Here is a 22,485-nt window from a genome sequence, read left to right on the forward strand (position 1 = left end):
GTTTGGGTGGTTTGCCTTTGCAAAATGCCCACTAAATGATTCCATTGCTATGAGAACTGTTTTCTTTCACACTAGTTTCTGACACAAAAGCTCTAATAAACAGACCTATGGCCAAGAGTGAGCTGACTCCAAACCAGTGTGGACAGCAAGCTTGATTAGGCTTTGAAATATAGCCCAAAAGGTTTGAATTGACTTTTGCGAGTGGGCATAATAGAATTGTGCTGAACCTAAGCCATAAGGCTGTGTGATTGATTTTCAATTCCTCAAATACCAACAGAATACATGATAGCTCAAGGACTTAGAAGTGACTGCAGTGCCAGAACATGACAACTTGTGCAGTGGGATGGACAAAAGAAGGGACCAAGCCTTTCTTCAAAAGAAAAGAATATGCTGTAAAGCTGCATTTATGTGTTAAAAATAAATCATTTGAATGATTTCTTGGATCTGATGATTGAGAGATAAAATAGAAAAAAGAATGGGCAGAGAAAAGGACAGGCAAACAAGATAAGAGTAAGGAAGAACTAATTAATTATAAATGTCAAACGGCTTAATCAGATTATTTATTTTTTATATGACATGGGAAAAGAAAGCAGTGAGACAAAACCAGAGAATACTCAGTGTCCTGTATGTAGCTCTGCTGCCAACAAACTGTTCTGACCGATCTACAGGCAGAGAGGAATGGCTATTTTGGGGTTTGAATAACACAAGGGATTGGCTCAGTGCCTCTTTAACAGCTCCTTCCCTCCACCCCACAGAACCTTTCCATTGTGTACCTTCTACCCATGAGCATCTTGTACCCTGGTACACCCAAAAATCAGTGCTCCAGATAGCAGCCAGTGCCAGTCACTGCCGGCTGAAGGACTCTACACATTCACCAGTCAGACTGAATCTCCTCCAAGGCATGGGAGATGTGCTTTTCCAACAGTAGGTGAAGGCACACAAAAAACATTAGAGACATTGTGCTCTGAAAATGAGCTGCAGTTCTGAAAATACTTCCTTGTGCCTAGACTTGTCGGGGTCTCCTCCCCCTGCCATGTAGCCCTGGGAGAGGGGCCCTGAGGGAGACACGGGGTTTCCCTGCCCCTGGTCAGCCTCGTTCCCCATTGGTTGTTTTGTGTTCCCCTGCGTGGGCAAGGACCCTCGGGTCCCGTGATTGTGGGAGATCCTCGGCAGAGCCCCGGCCATGGGGCTGGAAAAATAAACATCTCTGAAACATCTACCAAGAATCTCTATATATATTTCCCACGGGACTCCTGGTTTGATATATGCATGTTACAGTAATCCCCGTTGTAACATAGACTTAGGCACAATTCCCACCAGCATGATAGGATACCTCTGCTCCACTATGTTCCTGTAGATTGGAGGAAGCAAGACTTCATGCAAACTTCAGCTGTGAATAGCTAAAAGATCCCATTTAACTTTTCCAGGAAGGGCTGAATTCACACCCTGGGAGTTCATGTATTGCACAACTCAGAGTCCAACTCTTTGGCATAGCCTGTGCTTCAGGAATTTCCCTGGTACATATATTTGTATTAGGCCATTTGTGAAATTATAAAAAAACCCACCACCAACAACAACCCCACAACCAACAACAAACCCCAAAACAAAAAACCAAACCAACCAACCAAAAAAAAAAATCAACAACCAAGAGAGTCCAGTTCCAGTGCGTTCATTAGTGTGTGGATAAACTCAATGTAGTAATGAACTGCATCTGTAGAGATAGTCTCTTTATCTGCAAGACTAGCCACCATCACCTAAACTACCTTTACAACATAAAAATGCATAATTACCTTCCTATTCAGTGGAATTGTAACACTGGAGCATCCTGTAGCTTGAAAGGTGTAACATTTGCTATGGTTCTGCATCCATCCTTCTCTAGCTGTGAATTTTCTTGTAAACAAACCCATTGCCCTCTGAGGGTTTGCTGTTCCCAGTCATGAGCTGTTAGATGAGCCTGGTCTTATATTTAGACAATACACTCTCTGGAGACCCTGTAAGATGTTTTTCCAGCCTTAAACAAAATCAGGTCCTGGCCTTATACAAAGCATCGGGTTATTGCTGCGATAGCAAAGTTATAATCATAATGACTAGTGAATAAAATTTCATTCATGAGAATTTTTGCTGAAAGCAAACTTAATGAATACTAGCACAAGTGGATATTCCCAGGAATGTGCTCTGAAATGCCTCTGTGGCCATTTTGAGGAGCTCTTTTTATTACTCACGTAATATATTTGGTTAGGAATTTAAAAGCTTGTCTTGTTGCAGAATCTGTTTTTAAGGTCATCCTATCCAGAAGCAACCGGATACTGGATATCTGTGCCATGTAATTTGCTCACAGGTGAGCAGGGGTTGCTAAGAGAAATGGCCTCATAAACAAACCTTGCAAAAACAACATTCATTTGGAAAAACTACTTGAATAATAGTAGGGGGGGAAAAAAGCATAACATTAGGGAGAAGCAAGCTTTTTTCTGAGATAATTCTACACGGTGGAAGGAGCGATATTTCAGCAAAGCTTCTCTCCCTTATGCTTCATTCTACTTCACTTTAGGCATCAGTATAGAGTGCTACATAAAAAATCGTCGTCAACCCAAGCGAGAGAAGAGATTTCCAGGGTTATAACAAGTCATAATGAAACATATTTTTTTCCGCACCATCAAGATGGAAAAATCGCTCTGATTCCAAAACCTAACAATGGCAATAGAGGCAAATACTAGCATAAACCCAAATAGAACTGGATTGTTAAGTGCTAGAAATAAGGAAAAGGCATCTCATGAAAATTCACGGGGGGAGGGGGGGTTTCTCCACTTTGGTTGACAGCAGAAGGAAAAAAAAATTTTAAAAGGCATTTTTTTCAGTTTGACAACAGACCAAGTACTTACAGTGCCACTGCACAAAAACATTCTTTGGTCATCACATCCAGCTGCTGGCTTCCTTTTTCCATCAGGGACATTTGTTTGATTTCCCTCACAAAAAGCAGAAGCCCATAATAGCCTCCATCCTGTCCTCTGACACTTGCATAGTTATGTTACAATGGCCTCAGAAACAAATTCCTGCCACAAAAGAATGGCGTGCTAATGCAATGGGCTCTTGATTTGCCCCTGTACAACACAGACCCTGTCATTAAGCCAATGATAATTGAATGGAAAGCTACAATTTGAAAAAAAAAAAAAAAAATCATTTGAATGCAGTGTGGGACAGGGTGAATGCCTAACTTGGTGGTGACACAGACATCCCCTTTGAAATATATAATAAGACAAGCCCCGCTTACAGCTTCCCCAAGATAGACACCTTGCAATATATTTCCTGACACCGGTGTTCTGGGCCGTATCATTCCTCTCATTAGTCTCCTTAAACATCACCTGGCCATGCAGAGGAATCGCTCTGCACAGAGGCGTAACAAGAGATGTGCTCCGTGCTGGAAGAATAGACGTGCGCGGTGCTGGGGAAGGCCAGGCGCCAGAATCCACCTCCCCTCCTCAAATCACGGCTTGCAACTTTTGCAGCTGTCAGAAGATGAGAGCTGTACTGCTCACAGGAGAGATTCAGTGTGACTTTTCTCACAGGAGGCCAGGGTCCTGGGGGGTGGGAGATGTCTCCAGCTCTCTCCATCCTAAACAGGGAGTTGTGTTTTCATATCTAAGACCGACATGCCAGCTGACCTTCTGGCAAATTCACCATGCTTTGGGGATCATGGGGACCCTTGGGTCATGCTTTTGGTAGAGAGATTAAGCTGTTTGACTTCTATGCAAGCTGAAATAAAAAAATTACTTAAGGAAAACTACCAAATATATATCAGTTACAATTTTAGTTCTTAATGCTTTGATTTCAGTCATGTTTTCTGCAAATTATGCTCAAATTTTGCACCACTCTGATAGTTCAGATCTGCATTTTGAGTTCAAAAGAACCCAGAAACACAAAAATCTACCTTATGATGAATCAAGGAATCAAAATAAATGACATAATTGGTCAGTAGTCTGTAAAGCACTTGCTGTGGTGTGAAAGTATTACAAATGTGATGCTGCTAACATAATACCATTCCCAATAAACTGTACAGACTCTCCTGGTCTTTCTCAAATGATCTGATGGAAACTCAAAAAAGATAGATTTCAGAATCCTTATCTAGCAGGTAGAAAGCTCACATCTCATATTATTTCAGCAAACTTGTACAAACACTGCTCTATCAATGTATATCCAGGAAGCTTTTTATAAGCTTGATTTGGCAACCCTCATTTTAGGTGAGACAAACCTGTGTCACCATGAAGTTATCAGTAAAGCACTGTGGCAGCTACCCAGATCCTTTTGAAAAGGAAGCACAAAATGGAGCCCCACTAAAACTATCATTTTGCCAAACTTCTTTGAAAGGATCAAATTCAACCTCTAACACTTGCAGGTTTGATTTGGTTTCTCAGTGAAATCACAAAAAAACCCCAGTTTCTCTGCTAATACATCTAAGTCCAAAACATTTCAGAGAGAATGTCCTTTTGCCTTGTGCTTGAACACGGAAGCTGAAATCAACTGAGAGGCCCACAAATTTGTGTGTCTGAAGGTTGAGGACAAGGTGTTCTCACAGGTGATGCTCAGCTCTGGAAGGACCTGGACTCTGTTGGACTGCAGGGTATGGCCATTGCTCAAGAGTGGCCAGGAGACGTTTCAGTCTGGCAGGTAAAACCCTTTTGTTTGCATTTGCTAATAGCAGCAGAAGAAAACACTGCAATAATTTTATTGTGAATGGGCTGAGTGTCTGAGGGCAGGCAGGTCTTACAAAGTGATATAACTCGCATTAAAAAAATTACTAAATTTAAAGCAAAAAAGAAAAACTCACTGAGTGCTGACTTGGAAGGTGGAGCAGCCTTTTGCCAGCCTGATCTGATTTTAATATTTATAATAAAACCCCAGATTGAGATGATTTTGTGTAACTTTGGACTGGATATTTTCGTATCTTACCATCACTAATCTTGTATGCAAACTGCTGACCGTAGTTCACATCTATAAGAGAACCCTGTGAGCATTCAATAACATTGCATTCAATGTCAGAAGCCACAGCAATGCCTTTGCTTGCTACTTGAAAGAAAAGTGTCCCTACAATAGTGTTGCAAAAGGCAAAATGAAAGCTGCCCCCAGGAAGGGTAGGTAAGTCAGCAAATAGAGGAAGGCACCTGACAATAGAAAATGTTAAACATGGCAACAAAACATATCTTCTCTATGTGACCAGTGTTCTAAAAAATAAAAGATAAAAATAAAACCAAGAATAACCCTAAATTAGAATATGATATGGGTTTTATTGGCTAAGTTTACCACTAAATCTGCATAGTGGCCAATCTGATTTACTGGTTAAAGCAGTGCCCTTCCACAGATATGCTTTAGGCTGCACTCCCTTTTTTGCCTGTAAAGCACAGTTATATCTGGTGCAGCTTCTCCATCTGTAAAATCGGAACAACAGACATCAAATCTTATAAAACACCGTGAAGAGAAGCTAATGATGATCTCAGAAAACCCTTTAAGACCTAGGATGAAAACAGATTTACACACACGCAAAGAGTTTAAGGCAAAAGCATCATCATAGAGGGGAAGGAGCCCTGCAAGGAACTCAGCAAGTTATCCGCTTCATCCCCTTGCCACAAGGCAGCATCAGCCAAACCAGCACTGACAGCTGTTTGTCTAACCTGTTCTTAAAAACCCAGCAAACCCTGACTTCCCACAGCATCCCCAGGCACTCCACCCCAGCACTGGACCTTTTTCGTCACTGCAGAGGTTTCCCCTCCTCCAGTGAGTTACCACAGATATTGTAAATCATTAGATTTCACCAGCTACATCCATAAAGTCTGCAACTCCACAAGCTGTACATGTTTTCATATATATATATATATATATTCAAAATATCTTTAATAAAGCATGATGATAACATAAAAATCAAACTGCTGAAAAATACAAAATTATTTTCACACAGTAGTGCCTCCATTCACAGGAGAGAAGAGTGCACAGGTACTGATAGTTTCTTCTTCAAAAATTTTGCACCTTTCTGACCTTCAAAAAGCAAAGTTAAAGTAAAAGCATTAGTAGCTTACAGAGAGATGGGTAAGCCTAATTCAGCCTGAAAATAAACCTGGAGGGAATTCTTAAATCCAAGATTTTGTTAGTGACCTATCTCCCCTCCGTTTATACTGCTGCAAGTGGCACTAGAGGGCTCATATCTTGAAAGACAGCAGCCTCCTTCTCCAGATGGTCCCACACAAACCAGGGACGAAAATAAATTTGAATTTATTTTATTTATTAATTGTTAGGGAAGGAGGAGAAAGCAAAGAGCTGTTTGTAGCTAACATAATGTTAATACAGGTGTTTACAACTCTTCCAAGAGAAGACTGGTTTTAAGATCCTAGCCAAAGGCTTGACTTGGCTAAAGTGATCTGTAGGATGAAGAGATACTACAGTTATGGGTGGGAAAGAAGATACAGTCCTATTTGGTTGTTTCATTAACTGTGTGGGCCCACAGAGAAACATGCAGCTTGCCTACAGAGCTGGAAACCCTCCCAGTGGCTCTTCAGTGTAAAATCAAGGGATTACAGCAGGGTCCATTTACACCCCTAATGAACTGGCCATTGTCTCTGACTCTGGGGAGTTTTCCTCCAGCACCAGGCTCAGGTATCTAAGACAAGCACTAAGTTTTTCACCATGAAATTCAGTCTAATAGCAAACAAGTGTCCTGCAGGTTATGGCAGCTGCTTGGCAGCTCTGCCACACTGGGCTGGCAGCCTCAGCCCAGGTCACAGCACAGCAGCATAACCAGCACAGCTCCCTCCATCACGTGCACACATGGGGAAGGCTCAGAAAGCAGCCCAAAATTCAGTGGCTACGGAGTCCCATCCAGCTTTCCCAGTCTCTGCATCGTGGTGAGCAAGAGACATGGGCAGCAAATACCAGTGGACAGCAACCTCCTCATTCTGTATTTGCAAAACATTTAGGATAACACCACTCTGATAATGAGTCCTGGCATTATCACAGTGCAAACAATAAATACTGGATTTGTGTGTGCGGTAGCTGAGCTTCTCCTGCCCCACATGTGTCTTGCTGCTTGAAGGGGGAGGAGTGAGATTGTCAGAATACACAGTGTGGAAACACAAGGCAAGAAATAACAGAGTGATGAGGGGAAAGAACAGCTTGGTCGAGGCACTGCCATGCATGCCAGCATGTGGAACAGGCACCCAACCCCAAACCAGCAGCAAGCTGTCCACCCTACTTCACACTGTATGCATGCATCCTCTCCCAAAGCTCATCTGGCCTCCCACTAAACCCTCTGGCACTCCTCCCCTCTGTTATTTGCACGAGGAAGGGAGGATGCAGGAAGGGAGTGTTTTAGGCTAAGTGTCTGACACCCAGAAGCTTGACCCTCTGCTGACTCAAACTGCTGACTAAAGGCTACGGTTGCAGGCAGTCCTCTGTTCCTTTCTACTTGCCACAGATTACAATTTTATTTGCTTATATTTAATTCCTGATTAATAATAATTTCTTGGTTTAGCAGTTGTCTGACACTCAAGAAAATGCACATGAATCTCATTATTTCTTTCTTACTCTTTGTTCTTCCTGCCCCATATGCTCCTTTTAACATTCTTGCAAAGCCCCACCACTCACTTTGAAGAGCCATCAGGATGTTTTGGGGCCATTCAGGGAATTTACTGCTCACATCCTGCTCTCCCTCATCTCTCCCCAGGGTTTGTTCAAGATCCTTTCTTTCTGCATCACACAACATATAGATTGCATATGTTTTGAGGGAAGGAACAGCTCATTATTTGGTTTTGTGATGCCCTTAATTAATTTCAGGAAACTACAAAACCATTTTTTTTAACTAAACTAATCATGGTTTTCAGACTGACATAAATGGCACGTACTGCTAAAAAAAAAAAGTACAGTTAATGTTATTTTTATTCTCTAGTAACAATACGGGGGGGGGGGGGGAATTGTCTTTATCACTTCTTCAAGCAACTGCTCGTAGGCAATCCTACTGCCGGCTTATCCATTCATGATCACACCTGCACCCTACATTAGGATTTATCCCGGATTTTCAGCTATATTAAACTGGCTTTTACCTAAAGTACATAAATCACATCTATATATGACTCCCATGACTTGTGTGCGTGAAGGGATACAGGTTTCTAACACAGTGGGAGAAAGCACTGGGAAGGAAAGGATTATTTTCAGCTAACCAGTGACCAATAACAAACTGTGTTATCCTCCACAGCTTCATGGATGCTCGGTTCAGTTATGGGTTTTATCCAATAGATGGCTCCTCAGTAGCAGGAAGGATTCTCCCCCTGCTCTCCTTTCCTTCACGGAGTTTCAATATGACTTTCTAATATTTACACAGCTATTATCTTGCAAATATAGGCATTTTGTGCGCACTGATAAACACACAGAAGAAGCACGTGTGTGTGAATTAAAGAACAAAAGAAAAATTAGATGACATTTTATATACTGCCTGCCACTTTGTCCTCTGCCAGTACAGGGATGCATGAAAAATGACAGCCTGGAATGCTTCCTAAAGTAAAACTAAAAAAAATTTAAAAAATACAACTACAGAAACATTACCAGCACGCCAAACACAAGCTGTCTTTCTCCCCAAAATTATGAGGACATCTCCCACATCTTACATATCCCTGACTGAGCAATACTTAAGAAACTTACAGGCATCATTACTACTCTGTCAACAGAAGAATTTCCACAAGAAAAAAAATAAAAAATAAAAATAAAAAATAATTATCGATATAATGATCCAGAAGAGTTCTGTGTAATTGGCAGGGTGCAAGTTAACATCATCATGAGTAATGTCAGCATTTCTGAGACGGTGAAAGTGAATACATTTTTGTTGTTTTACAGAAAAACATAATTAGAATCATAACAGCAAGCCCCCAAGATACTCAGAAAAATCACATTTATCCCATACAGGCACTTGTGACTTCTCTGAATTAAAAGAGCAGTTCCCAGTCATTTCTGTCCTGAGATCTATCCTGCATCTCACTCAGATCTTGTCAAGATCCTGTCAACAGCTGGCAGTAACCCCATTTTGGGATTGTAACCCTCTGGTCTGACCACATGATCAAGTGAAAACAGAACACCCACAATAAATAATAAATTGCATGGAAGCCAGACCATGGCTATTTAAAATCCCATGATTTAACACTTCAATGGGACACAAGTATGAGCCTCCTATACCTGCTGTTAGCATCTAAAATAGTATCATTCCTAAAAATAACCTTTGTCCTTGAAACATTAAGCTGCTTTGAAAAGTGGGGGGAAGGTATCATTTCACTACAAATACACATATAAATATGTTTAACATTAGCATCGTAGCATGGGCACAATTACAGACATAATAACTGTCAAAAAAAAAATAACTGTTTTATCTCTGTTCAAAGCTGAGCACAATCACCGGTCACATTTCAGCATTCCAAAAGGACTTGCCTAATTCCATGCCTCAAACCAGCTTTTTTTCTGTCTAAAACCTGGAAAATTCAAACCAACTGGCACCTTGCTCACTCCAAAATAAGCTCAGCAGCAGCATGCTTGACCATGGGCTGACACTGTTGCTTCCCTTTAACCCTGAGCAGACACCCCAAGCAGTCCTCTGTACCTGATGTGCATTATGCAGAGAAACAGCACATGTAAAGGCAGCCTCATGATCTGCTGATCCCTCTTTGGCTCTTTGCATGCTCAAAGACATTGCTTCTAAACGGCAAGCTGCAGATTTAAACCCTGGCCAGTCCCAACAGCGGTGAAACACCAAAGCCCCATCTTACGACCTGTCTCTCTTTCCCAGGATGCTGCAGCCAGCAGAACCCACCCAGACCCAAAGCCAAGCCTGAAGACTTTCACCAACCTTCTCTCTTTAAGGGGCAAATATACAGGCACACCAAAAAGTCAGAGTTCACAACTGAAATACTGACAATCATTTTCACCGTGGAGCAGTTTAAAAGAGGCAGCAGTGATATTCATTAAGCTGTTAATAATGGATTGTGGCACAAAGCAATTTATCAAGTTTCCACTGTAATTAAAATCACTGAATATTCGGGCACTTGCAATGCACCTAGCTCTCCCTGCTTCTGAAGCTTTACATTTTAATGTGAATTATAGCTCCCTCTCCCCAGAGAGCTACTAAAAAGCCCATTTTAATTGGTATGTTTTTAATTGAGATTACATTATTAAAAAGTGTAAATTTCTGTTGAAGAGAGAAAGGAGGTGCTCAGCTCCCCTTTAGTCTCTGTCTCCCTTAGATATAGCTTGCTTATCCCAGCGGGAGGGAAAAATGAAGGGTAGCTGCTGTGAAGGAAGAAGAGAAAGCCCTGAACACTCACAGGCTGTGAAGCCAGGGCAAGGCAGCATTGACTGCCACGGATGCAGGATTTTCTAGGTGGATTTTCGGGAGGGAATCACCACCGTCGTTCAGGCTGCTCTTAACAAAAGGCAGACAGAAAACACTATGCAGAGATTCCTGCCTTGTAGCCGGCTGACATCGAGGGCACATTTCGGCAAGCCTCTCCTCGAGGTTACCCGTGACAGACAAGCTGTCGTTTTCCATAATAAGGAACGCGAATGTTAAATTCTCCTCAAAATCCAGACACAGGGTCTAGCGAAAGCCTCCGGCTCTGCTGGCTCCAGAAGGCTGGGGGGAGGGAAGGGCAGGTGGAGACAGGCAGCCCCTGGGGCAGCCTGGACACGGTGGCAAGAAGAGAATTGCCCCAGCAAACAAAGCTGGTTGCCTTTGTGCACGGAGACGGTCAGACTGACTCGTCATCACGTTAAAAAGAAAAGCAACTTCAGGCACTTGGCATCCAAATGCTGGCCACTTAAACGGTTCTCCTGCTGGCAAGATGGACTGTCAGTGCCTCTTATAAGTAGGAGTATGGATCTGCTAAGGTAAGTAGACACAAGAGAAAAGGGAGAAATATCAAAGGAGTGCAAAGTAGACGGTAACAGCTGAGACAGATCAAGAAAAAAACCTCCAGAGATCAAAACACACCAAAAGATGGACAAGATGGTTGAACAAGAATGAAATACCATGGAACAGCTTTTTCATAACTGTTTCAGAAAAGGTCACACTGTATTGCAAAAAGGAGGCAGTTGCTTGGGGCTGAGAGAGGTCACTGTAGGCAAACAGAGACACAGAAAGACGAAGAGACAAATTCAAAGATCACCCTCTAATACCACAAGTGCTGCAACTCCCCTTCTGGTTCTGGAAGTGACTCAGTAAGGAAGAATGGTGAACCAACAACAGACAGAAGGAAAAAAAAAAGAAAGGATGAAATGGGAAAGACAAAACTGAAATTGTTAAAATTGACAGAGAAGGGGAAAGCTCTGTTGCTGCAATGAGGTCAGTAAATCCGTGATTTTTTTTTTTTCCTATATTGAGAATTTAGATGATATGCTCTAGTTACACATGTCAGAAGAAAGCCTGTTTGTAGTGGGAAAGTGCCCAAACATGCTATTGGTCTAAACAGCAAGGGGAAATTAATACATGAAATTCCTGGTCCCAGTCAATAGGCCCCTTGCAGATTTAGATGAAGAGTATGAAAAAACAAAACAAAAAAAAGACTATGTAAACAAAGATTAGATCTTATATCCCACCTTGGCATTAAAGACTCTGCTGTGCAGAAAGTTAATCTCCAGATTATTTAATTCAATACAAGATTCCTTTTGCTTGCTGGTTTGAAAACCCCACACCCAGATCACAGATGAAGCAGGAAAAGAAAGGGCTTTCAGTGACCTCAAGCAGCATCTTCTGAGAAACTTTTGGGGAGCACACTGAAAGGGTAACGTAAAGAAGAGATGAAGAACAGTAAGGGAGACAAACTACAAAAGAAAGGGAATGTGCACAACCTCAGGGTAACAATTTTCCCTTTCAGCTGAAGAGCTGACTACTGAGACCATACCATGAAGGAAAACAAATGGCAGGAAGTGGGAAAAGATAGGCTGGGCAAGATTTGCTTTATGCCAACAGAATCACAAAGGGAAACTGTGTTTCCAAGCCTATAGGAAGATGACCCCGAAAGACAGATTTAACACTGCTTAAGCTGGCTATTTTGCACAGTTGAAAGCATGCAGCAGAAAGGCCAGATTACTTACTGATTTGGCATGTATCAACAGATATATGACCACATCAGATTCAAGTCTGAGTACTATAAAAGAAAGGCAGCTGGATGTGCTTTACTCCCTGTCCAGAAAACAGAGACCTTTTTCTCAGCCCTGGACACAACAAAGTCTCATTGGGTAAGTGAAATTTCTGTGGCTTGAGCATGCACATTTCCCCAAATATATACAGTGACCCACCAGGTTGCAACAGCCCTGATTCAATTATTTTTTCTGATAAGAGTATCAGGAAAGTTGCTAACTAACCAAGGGGGCAAACTTTATGTCTAAGGTCATGAAAGAGCAGCATTGAGTACTAGGTATAAAAAGTATTAAAGCCAATGCCACATCCTCCTCAAACAGATGGCCTTTCAGAAAGATTTAATCAGACACTGAAATGCATGCTGCGAATACTCATTACTAGCACAGGATCAGGCTGGGACAAGTGGCCAGCACTGACGTTATTGCCTACAGGGAATTACCACAGGCATAAACAGGATTTTCAATGTTTGAACCTCACTCTGCACAGCAAGCACAGGGTCCCTTTGTGATCATAAAGGAGAGTAAAGCAAAAAATTCATGATGAGGTGGGCGAGGTCTACATTGCAGAGGAGAAGCAAGAGACCCAGGCCCTTATAAGGAGCAACCACCTAATTTTTTTTGCTTTCTCATCTGCTGTTTTTTTGCCTGTGCTGGTCAAGCCACCACAAAACTCAGCAACAAAGGCCAGTTTTCTCTGGATCCCACCTTCAAAGCACAATGAGCTCTTGGTCACCTTATTTTAATAGACACATAAAATAGAGCTCTGACCACTTCACGCCCTTCAGCATCAAGAAGAGGAGAAACAGGATATAGCCACAACAACCAGCACCCAGAAGAAGGAAAAAAATAAAAATAAGAGGACTTTTCATCTCTCTTTCAGTGATGGGAGTAGCTTCTTTGAAAACGGCAGGTCTGCCTTTCAATTCTTTCCTCTTTCAGTTTTTCAGATAAGTTTTACTGCAAACATTATTTGAAGAGTCCTTAAGCTATCTTTTGACCTGGATTTTCGGTAAACAGTATTTTAAGAGATTGATTTTACCATGCAAACACAATTTTTAAAAGTCACTAAAAACCTTGACATTACCAACAACTGAGCATGTGGGTTTATTTATTTTCAGTCTAGATAAAAAAGCTTTTTTTCAGCACTAAAGATCCCACCTTCTCCAATAAAAGATGTTTCTCATATGCTGTACATTGGCAAAGCCAAATGTCCATTTTCACTTCCCACACCGGCTGGTGAAAACAGGAGGAAAATACATGCCAAAACTTATTGACAGAAGCATTTAAGTCCTTCCTCCTTTTAACTCTGAAGGCATCCTGTTGGCTTAGTGACTTCCTGCTGATTGATGCTGCTACAGGGAGTATCTGAACCTCTCCTGTTTTGCCCAGAAAGGGCAAACCTAAAATTTTTTTGAAGGCCCTCTGAATGAGCTCCACCACACATCTCTTAGAAAGTGAAGTTAGCTTTTCCTGCATGGATACTCACATTTTCCTGGTACTATCTGCAAGATCATTCTTGGCAACTGTGGGTATGCAAAGACTTAACCAGACTAATCAGCATGAACATGCTGGTGCTTCAATTTAGTATCTGTCCTTTAGTACAAGTCTATGTTCTTTGCAAACTAAAGCATGGTTATCACAGTACTTGGCACTGCTGAAGCCACACCTTGAGTGCTGTGTTCAGTTCTGGGCCCCTCAGGAATGACTTGAAGGGGCTGGAGCATGTTCAGAGAAGGGCAGTAGAGCTGGGGAAGGTCTGGAGCACTAGTCTGATGAGGAGCAGCTGAGGGAGCTGGAGTTGTTTAGCCTGGAGAAAAGGAGGCTGGGGGAACATTATCACTCCCGACAACCACCTGAAAGGAGGTTGGAGTCAAGTGGGGGTTGGTCTTTTTTTCACAAGTAATATGACAGGAGGAAATGGCCTCAAGTTGTGCCAAAGGAGGTTTTGATTTGATATTAGGAAAAATTTCTTCACCATAAGGGTGGTCAGTTGTTGGAACAGGCTGCCCAGGGAAGGGGCTCAATTACTAACCCTGGAGGTATGTAAAAGTCATGTAGATGTGGCACTTGGTGGACATGGTTTAGGAGTGGACTTGACAATGCTGGGTTAATGGTTGGACTTAATGATCTTAAAAGCCTTTTATAATCTAAATAATTCTGTGATTCTATGCGAGCAGGGCTCCAAGAAGTCATGGAGATGGCTCATGTGCATGATGGCACTTCAAATTCCAGAGTGTAGCTGAGGTGGGATCTGTGAAATATGAGATAGAGACATCACTCCTGTCACCTCCAGAAGAAAAAACAGAGATACACTGCAGTGGTTGAGAAAGACCAAAAGTGAGTGGAGAGAATCACAGATGCCAGATTATGTTGTTAGGGTTGCTGCAGGGTTTGCTGGAGTGGGGCAGATAAAGCATACATGATACCATCTGCCTATTCCTTGTCTAGAGTCCATGAAGCACTCTGAGCCATAACCAAGGAAACAGTAAAATGGTGCATAAGAGCAAAGGGTGAGCAATAGCAAGCAGACCTGCCACGTGCTTGCTGGCAGCAGGTAACCAAGCAGACATTTGCTAACTTCTTGTGGCCATAGTGCTCATAAAGCCCTGGGCTCAAAGGTGTTCTGAGCTGTAGAACTGGGACAGATGCAGCAGTAATGCAAAACTCTTCCTGCACGCCTTGGGGAGGCAAGAAAGACACCACTCTTGTTACTTATTCTGTCCTTGCTCTCTTTTGAGCAGAGAGACTGCAGAGCTGCATTTCATGATGAAAGAACCTCAGCCAGATACTTCAGCCCAGGCCTGAAACCCAAAGATCACATTTGGTAAGTCTGCAGTTCCTCCTTGGAAAGACAACAATGGGGTGAGCAAGAAAGTTCAGCTGGTGCCCAAAAGTAATAGGGATTTCAAGTTCAATTCCATTCAAGGTTTTGTAGCTTTGTTATGTTTAAATACCCAGTTCAGAAATCCTGAGAAAGTTATAAAACTCATTACATCTTTAAGAAAAATAAATTAAATAAATAATTAAAAAAAAAAATTTCAAATGGGGGAAGGAAGGAACACAATTTAAACCACAAGCAAATGGCTTGACTTTTAGAAGAAGGTGAATAACTAAAATGCTTTTTAATATAATGCTCCTCATTCTTTTCGTCACTGTGTGCTGCCCAAGCACAGATACCAGATTTAATGTTCAAAAGGTTTTTAACATATTCTAGAGCAATTATACCATTCTGCTAAAAGCAGCAGGAATTGAGGTTTGAGAGTTGTGTTCATCTCCATATTTAGCCCAAATTTCCTCTGTATCTTTAAGACACACATTTACCTTTCTGGAAAGTCCACATTTCCACCTGACAAAGGCAGCGGGTAATGGGATGATCAAATTGTGAGAACAGCACAGCAGAACAGAATCACAGCATTCCTCCAACAGACTTAGAAAAACAAAAGGATCAGACTGCTCCTTTTTTTAGTTTTAGTTTTTCAGTTTTACTGACTTATTTTAATCAATAAAAATAGATTATTTAATATTGCCATATAGTGTGTAACCTTAAATGGACACCACCTTCTTAACAGAAACAAATTTTGCCTGGTTTTCTACAAAGATAAGAATACTGCACACTATTAGGTGTCTAATCCTCCCATCTGCTGTTTCCGTAGAAAAATATTTACTTTTTAACATCTGTACTGCATTTACACAGTTCAAACACACACATAGCTCCTGGAATGTACATAGTATTTAGCAAATTTTTAACTAAGTTTTCTTTGTAATTGTATAGTTTTCCCTTGACAAGGAGAGGATCAGACTTTTTCAGGAGGATTACCTCTGCTCAACTCATTTCAAGCAGCTCTTGAATAAAATAGTTCATTAGTTCATGAAAAGGAAGGACTCCAGGGAACTACTGGGGAAGGAAGAGAAAAGAAGAGAGTGTCACAGTAATTAGGTTTTCAGACTGTCGCTTATCCTCCAGAATGCAGGTACACACACACATGTCCCTCTTCCCCTTAGGGGAGATCATTGCATGTTTTTCCCTGGGAATCAGTGTTCCAGAGATTAAAGTTCTAACCTGGCCATAATTTCCCAGAAAGATATTAAAAGATACCCCTTCTTTATCACACATTTCTGTTGCTAGTCCCTAGAGCATGAGAAGTCCACCCCCCCCCCCCCCCCCCCCCCACCCCTCGCCCTTGCAAGTATTCAAATACCTTAGTTTCAGAGTTAGTCAAAATTCAGTTTTCTGACCTTTTTAGGCTCCCATGGCTGATGCTGATAAAGCAAAGGACTTCCACTCACCAGGAATGTCTCATGCCTGCCCAGGTGTACAGGCAGCCTGGGAGAAGCAGAGCCACTGACTGTAGCTACCGGTGATCAGGGAAAAGACTGGCCAGGATGGCAAGCAGGGAAAACTGGAGGGGGTTGCAACTTGATCAGAGGACAGCCTCTTTTGATCTATACCTGGGCACAGTAGACTACAGAGCATCCCAAAGCCACACCAATTAAAAGGGGGCCAGATCATTACCAGGACTGCCAACGCTGTACAATTTCTGTGTGGCTTTACACCATGGGGCTCAATGGAAAGCGTGGCTCACAGCAGCACAGCCTTCACACTCTTCTCCTGTTGTTCTTTCTGCCTGGTCTGCATTTGCATTAAAAGCACTCAAGTAGTCCATAGGTCTGCAGCCAGATTGACTGAACTGCAAACTGAAATGCCAATGAATAGTTCTGGTGATACTTGCCTGTGCTTTGCCACCCTCTCATTCCAAATTGACTTGAAACCACCAGGAAGCAGCTGATGGTCATCAGAAACATCATCAGATCACTACCAGCCTGGCATGGATGTGTGACCTTGAATTATGCATTCACAGCAGATAGTATGACTGGAAAAATCAGACAATGTCAGAAGAATGTGTTGAAGCCTCTATGAATTCTTCAATTCTCCTTGTTAAAGGATGTGTATTTTCAATAGTGGATTCTCCCACAGATCTGTGGTGGTTTTCCAAAAACAGTATTTTACAATAGCCTTAAATTGTTACATTACAATTGTTGTTATTACTATGGATTACAAATGAAACTCTGGACTTTAATCTGCTGACAGCAGGCTTAGTTTCAACACAGTTTTAGAAAGGAGTCTTAGTTTTGAGCACTATAAAAGACTCCTTCATCTAGACATCATAATTTAAAAGAAACTAGTAGCTTAAGAACTGAGCTATAACATGATATAAAAATAGCTTTAACATGAAAAAGATTTGCATATCAGATTATTAAATGAAAATCTATCAAAGTATCATTTATTGAAGTAAACAACTAGTCTATCTGCCCTGTCTTTGGAAGCATTTTGCCTCAGGGAAAAATTTAAACCTGGGCAGATAATCAGGATAAAGTATTTGAACACTTAAATCTTGCTGGAGTCTTTAAAGTAGATGTTAAGTGGTGCATTAAATTTGTGCTGTTTCTTCTGAGCAGGGTAAATTTGCTCTTCTGTAAATAGTGGGAAAAGCCTTTTACAATAATTTGAATCTATGAATAAATGTAATATATTAAAATTTCCAAAGTACAACCATTAAATGTTTTTTTACATAAGCCAAATGAGTGGAATATCCAGGACTAAAATTATTCAAGTGACCACAGAAAGATAATATATAATTAAAATGACATCTGCACCACTAACCGATGGAATGAGAGAAAGTGACATCACAGATCTCATATAAGCTGCAAGCGTATTATTAGATGTAAACCTGGCTGTAAAATTACTATCTACCCATGGGATTATCTTTAGGCATTCAGAAGCATTGTTTCATTTACTGATAGAACAGGGATGATAACAGGCTGACTTTGCTTGTCACATTGTTTTTTGGCCTTTCTTTATTCTTTGTTCACATTAGCTGCAGATGAGAGGAAGACAAGCTTCAGCTGAATCACTGTCGTGGAGCTTTTCATTGTTTTACAGTTTGTTCCAAAGGCTTTTTTTATCCTCCCCACCCCCTCCCCTCAAGAAAAGAACCCAAAAGCATTTTTAATGGTGATAAAATCAATGGGGAGTAAAAGATGCACACAATGTAACATCTAGGAATGTGGCAAACTAAGGAATACCCATTGGCCTAATGCACCTCAGGGAGACCATAAGACTTTGCTTATAGCTCTCATTATTAGCACAAAGAACCAGTGACTGCTAGTTATATCTTGGCCTTATTAAAATTCAGTGCCAAAACTCCAACTGGTTTCAGTGGGTACATTTCATCATTTGAGACCTAGGACAGAGGACATAATTCTCCTTCACATGCACAGCTATCTGGGGTACCTAATCTTTACAGATTTAATTTCTGTGTTAAATTGAAAAAAATTGCATTTTGTTCTGCTTCACACACCATTTTTATGTGTCCAGGAAATACTAGTTGCCTATATTTGTAACAAGACTCATGTACCACCAACCTAAAACAGTTAAAATTCTAAGAGTATGTAACAAGACAGGCAGTGAAAAGGGGAAAAAAGAAAGCTCCAAACTTTCCAGTCACTTTTGAACAACAATGACACTGAACTGCAAAGGGGACTTAATTTGCCCTCAGAAATTTGGCCCTAAGTGTCTAAATCCCAGCACCTGAAATAGTTCCCATACACCAGTTTTGCAATCTAGGCAAAAGTCCAGGAGCAGACGGGTCCACAGGCAGTCATGGAGCTGTGCATACACTGCTAAGGCAAACATGGACCTTGCACTTTCCTCCACGTTGTCCTGGTGCTGGGCAGCTACTGCCATGTGTTATCTCTTACAGCACCTCCAATATCCCTTCCAACAGAACCTTAAGCCTCTGGTCCATCAACCACTGTAACCTGCAAACAGGCTGCATTATGCAGAGATTTCTGCCTCCTGATCTTGTCACTACAATCTTGCTTTTCTTTGTGCTGTCCCCTGTTTAAGGGAGTGACCAGCTCTAGCACAGTGAAGAAGCCCATGATCGATCCCCTCAGTGCTACTGCCACAGAAACACATTGCATTTTATTAGTAATGGTTAATACAGCAAACACTTTTAATCCACATTAGGTTGTTTTGTTGTCCCTTTTATCCTTTGATAATTGATCCACAGAATAGACTTTCCATGCAGCCCCCTTTGGCATAAATCTTTGATTTAAAAATCAAAGCCACATCTGTATGCCATTAAAAGTTCACACTGGACCTGTGCAGTAGAAATGAGGTGCCTGCAAGCAGTTTATACACATCATCACTGTCAGAAGATCTTCCTGCAGCACTCAGCCTGGGCCAGGAACCATGTTTATGAATCACGAGTTGTTTTGGCCAGTCAGTGGTGCTTACCATCTTTTGATGTAAAGAAAAACAAAGACTGATGAAGGTGGGCTGAAGGAACAACAAGCAGCATGTAGTGATAAACGGCAACAAATGGAGAAGTGAGATATCACTGCAGAAAAAGTCAAAGAGCAGTGATATCTTCAAATGTAGATTTTATTTTTAAATGTGTCCTGGAAGTAATGTAGAGTAAACTAAAATCCATTTTATCCTGAAAAGTGGCAGCCGTGGGGCGAGGCTCTGAGAGTAAGTAGGGAGGATCCATTCTCACCTGTGCTGTTAACTCCATCAGCATTACTCTTCATCTCAGAGTGGTAAGAAACATCTCTTACACTTCAATATTAACAGCTTCCTTCGTGTGTATGTTGTGTGTTTCATGTCAATTGTTATGCAAAACTTTGTCTCAGTTACCTTAAAAATAGAATTCTCACCGATATTCTTTGTTTCTCACTACACATCCATATTCCTTCATGAGAAGAAATGAAATGAAACTTTGTGCAATAAAAGGAAATTAAGTGAAATGAAAAAAAATGAAATAAAAATGAAGAAAAATGAAAGGAAACCTAAAGAAATGAAATTAAACAAAATCTCAAGATTTCATTTCCTTTCATGAAATGAACTTACATTTCATGAAAGGAAATGAAATGAAAAATCAAATAATAAAATTAAATGAAATTAAACATCATGGAATAAAGGGAAATTAAATGAAATTTAAAAGAAAAAACAAAATAAAAAAGTGAAAAGAAATTAAATGAAACAATGAAATTAAATGAAATCTTGGGATTTCATGTCATAAATGAAAATGAAATGAAAAGTCAATTAAATTTAATGGAATGAATTGAAATGAAGTGAAATGAAATGGAATGAAAGGAAATTAAAAGAAACGTAACAAAACGGAATTAGATGAAATCTCCAGATTTCATTTCCTTTCCTTTCACAAAATGAGTTTTCATATCGTGAAAGGAAATGAAATGCCAAATCAAAGAATGAAATGAAATGAAATTAAAAAACTGAAATTAAAAAATGAAATTATATGAAATATAACAAAATGAAATAAAATGAAATCTTGGGATTTCATTTCATGAAAGGAATGAAATGAGAAGTCAAGGAATGAAATAAAATTAAACTTAATGAAAAGAAAGGAAAAGAAAGGAAAAATAAAATTAAATTTAAAAAGATCTTAGGATTTCATTTCCTTTCATGCTTGTCTTTTTGGACAAAAGAAGAACTTCTGTATCACAGAACCAAAGCAGAGGCCTACGTTCCAAATGCTTCGTATACCAAAAATAGAGACTTTCATAAAAATGTATGTGCCTTCACATACTTCATAACACAAGAGTGATTAAAAACAAACACAAAAAACCCCCTCAGAGTGCCTTATGTCCAAACTAAAGAAGTAACAAATGATTTGCTAACCATGGGTAGCCATTTGTTTGCATACTTCAGGTGGTATTTCCTACCTTTCAATTTAGCCATCTCAACATCAAGTGACTGCTCTAACCAGATGTTCAGGTTCTTTCCATGTTCCAAAGCAGCAGAAACTGTCACAGGACTATATAATACCCGCCTCAGCTTTTAGGGAATGACTGAGTTGAAACACTCAGTGAGGGCTCCTTTTCCCCTGGTCCTTAAACAAAAGTAGTGCAGACATGACACCTGACTTTAAGATGTGAAAAAAATTCCACAGGCTGAATCCTTCCTTCTGGGTCTAGAAACTAAGCTGAAAAGTCATCCCAGATGTAACTTTTCTGCATCCTTACTCCAAGAGAAGCAATACTGGAATGAAACTGAGGCTTATGCCACTTCCAGTTTTTCCTCAGAATATTTACTTATCCGTATATTTATCACAGAAATAGCCTTACCTCAGCTGCATCTTGCTGGTGTCTGTAGACAATTGCATTTTTTATCGTTTGGATAAAAAATCCATTCAGTTCCTTTTGTTTCTTGTTGGGAAAAATGCGTAGCAATGGGATCATTATGAATGGGAAAGAAACTGTAAGAGATTTTAAAGTAGAAAACGTTGAATCAGACTCTGAAGGCATAAAATAGTCCGCCCCACTCTTCCTTAATATTGTAAAACTTATCAAGTGGGATGTGTTCCTTTTATGAAAACCGATTTTTCTTCTTTTCCTCTCCCTTTACCAGCCTATGGGGGTGGAAGAAAAAAGGATTTCCTTTTAGAAATGTCCTGCTGGCCAGGACTCTCTTGCCAGACAGATGCCTTCCAAGCTTGTTTCCACAATGCTTCGGGATTTTGGTTCAGCTTTTTGATGTCATGGAGCCACCACAACAAAGGGGAGCATTGTTTCCCCTGCCTACTCAGACAATTATATAGGGAAGGTGGGGGATCTTGAACTGCCCTAGCAGCTTATGGCACCAACCCATGAAACAGTGCAGTTTCCATTCTTGTTTACAGTTCTCCAGTATTAGGGACCTATAAGAAGGATGGGGCTCTTTAGCAGGGCTTCTTGCAGTAGGACAAAGGCTGTGGGGTTTAAACTAAAAGAGGGCCAATTCAGATTAGATATAAGGAAGACGTTTTGTACAATGAAGCTTGTAAAACATTGGTACAGGTTGCCCATAGAGGTGGTGGATGCCCCCTCCCCAGAAACATTCAAGGTCAGGATGGACGGGGCTCTGAGCAAATTGACCTCGTTGAAGACATCCCTGCTTATCGCAGGGATTGGACTAGATGACTTTTAAAGGTCTCTTCCAGCACAGACTATTCTATGATTCTGTTTATTTTGCTTCTCTAAATAGGCCACAGAGTCTGGAAGTGGGACGTTATCACAAGGATGGTCTCCAGTCCATGACTTTTATAGTCACGACCTAGGAGCCTGAGTGAAGTCTTACATCCTAAATAAACCCCTCATTAACTTATGAACAACTTAAGACTAACAAATTAATCATTGGAAAAACCTTGTTCTGCCAACAGAGTACATACATTGTGGGAATTCTCGCCACATTAATGAGCGAGCAGAAAGAGATGAATCAAGGAATCCAACTCCAAACACTACAGAAACTTTCTCTAATGAAGG

General features: G+C 40.8%; 1 protein-coding gene across 9 annotated transcripts in view; it reads right to left on the minus strand.

Moving 5' to 3' along the window:
- Window positions 1-22,485, minus strand: part of TBXAS1 (thromboxane A synthase 1) — a 229,289-nt gene that overhangs the window by 67,482 nt on the left and 139,322 nt on the right. For 8 of the 9 annotated variants that reach the window (XM_069003037.1, XM_069003042.1, XM_069003040.1 and 5 more), the window contains one exon: window positions 21,310-21,440. The exons of the other annotated variant lie outside the window; for it this stretch is intronic. In XM_069003037.1, the coding sequence (XP_068859138.1) occupies window positions 21,310-21,440 (131 nt within the window). The remainder of the gene's footprint in view (window positions 1-21,309; window positions 21,441-22,485) is intronic. 9 annotated transcript variants of the gene reach the window in all.

Source organism: Aphelocoma coerulescens, chromosome 1A (assembly GCF_041296385.1).
Source record: "Aphelocoma coerulescens isolate FSJ_1873_10779 chromosome 1A, UR_Acoe_1.0, whole genome shotgun sequence".
NCBI classification, from domain to species: Eukaryota; Metazoa; Chordata; class Aves; order Passeriformes; family Corvidae; genus Aphelocoma; species Aphelocoma coerulescens.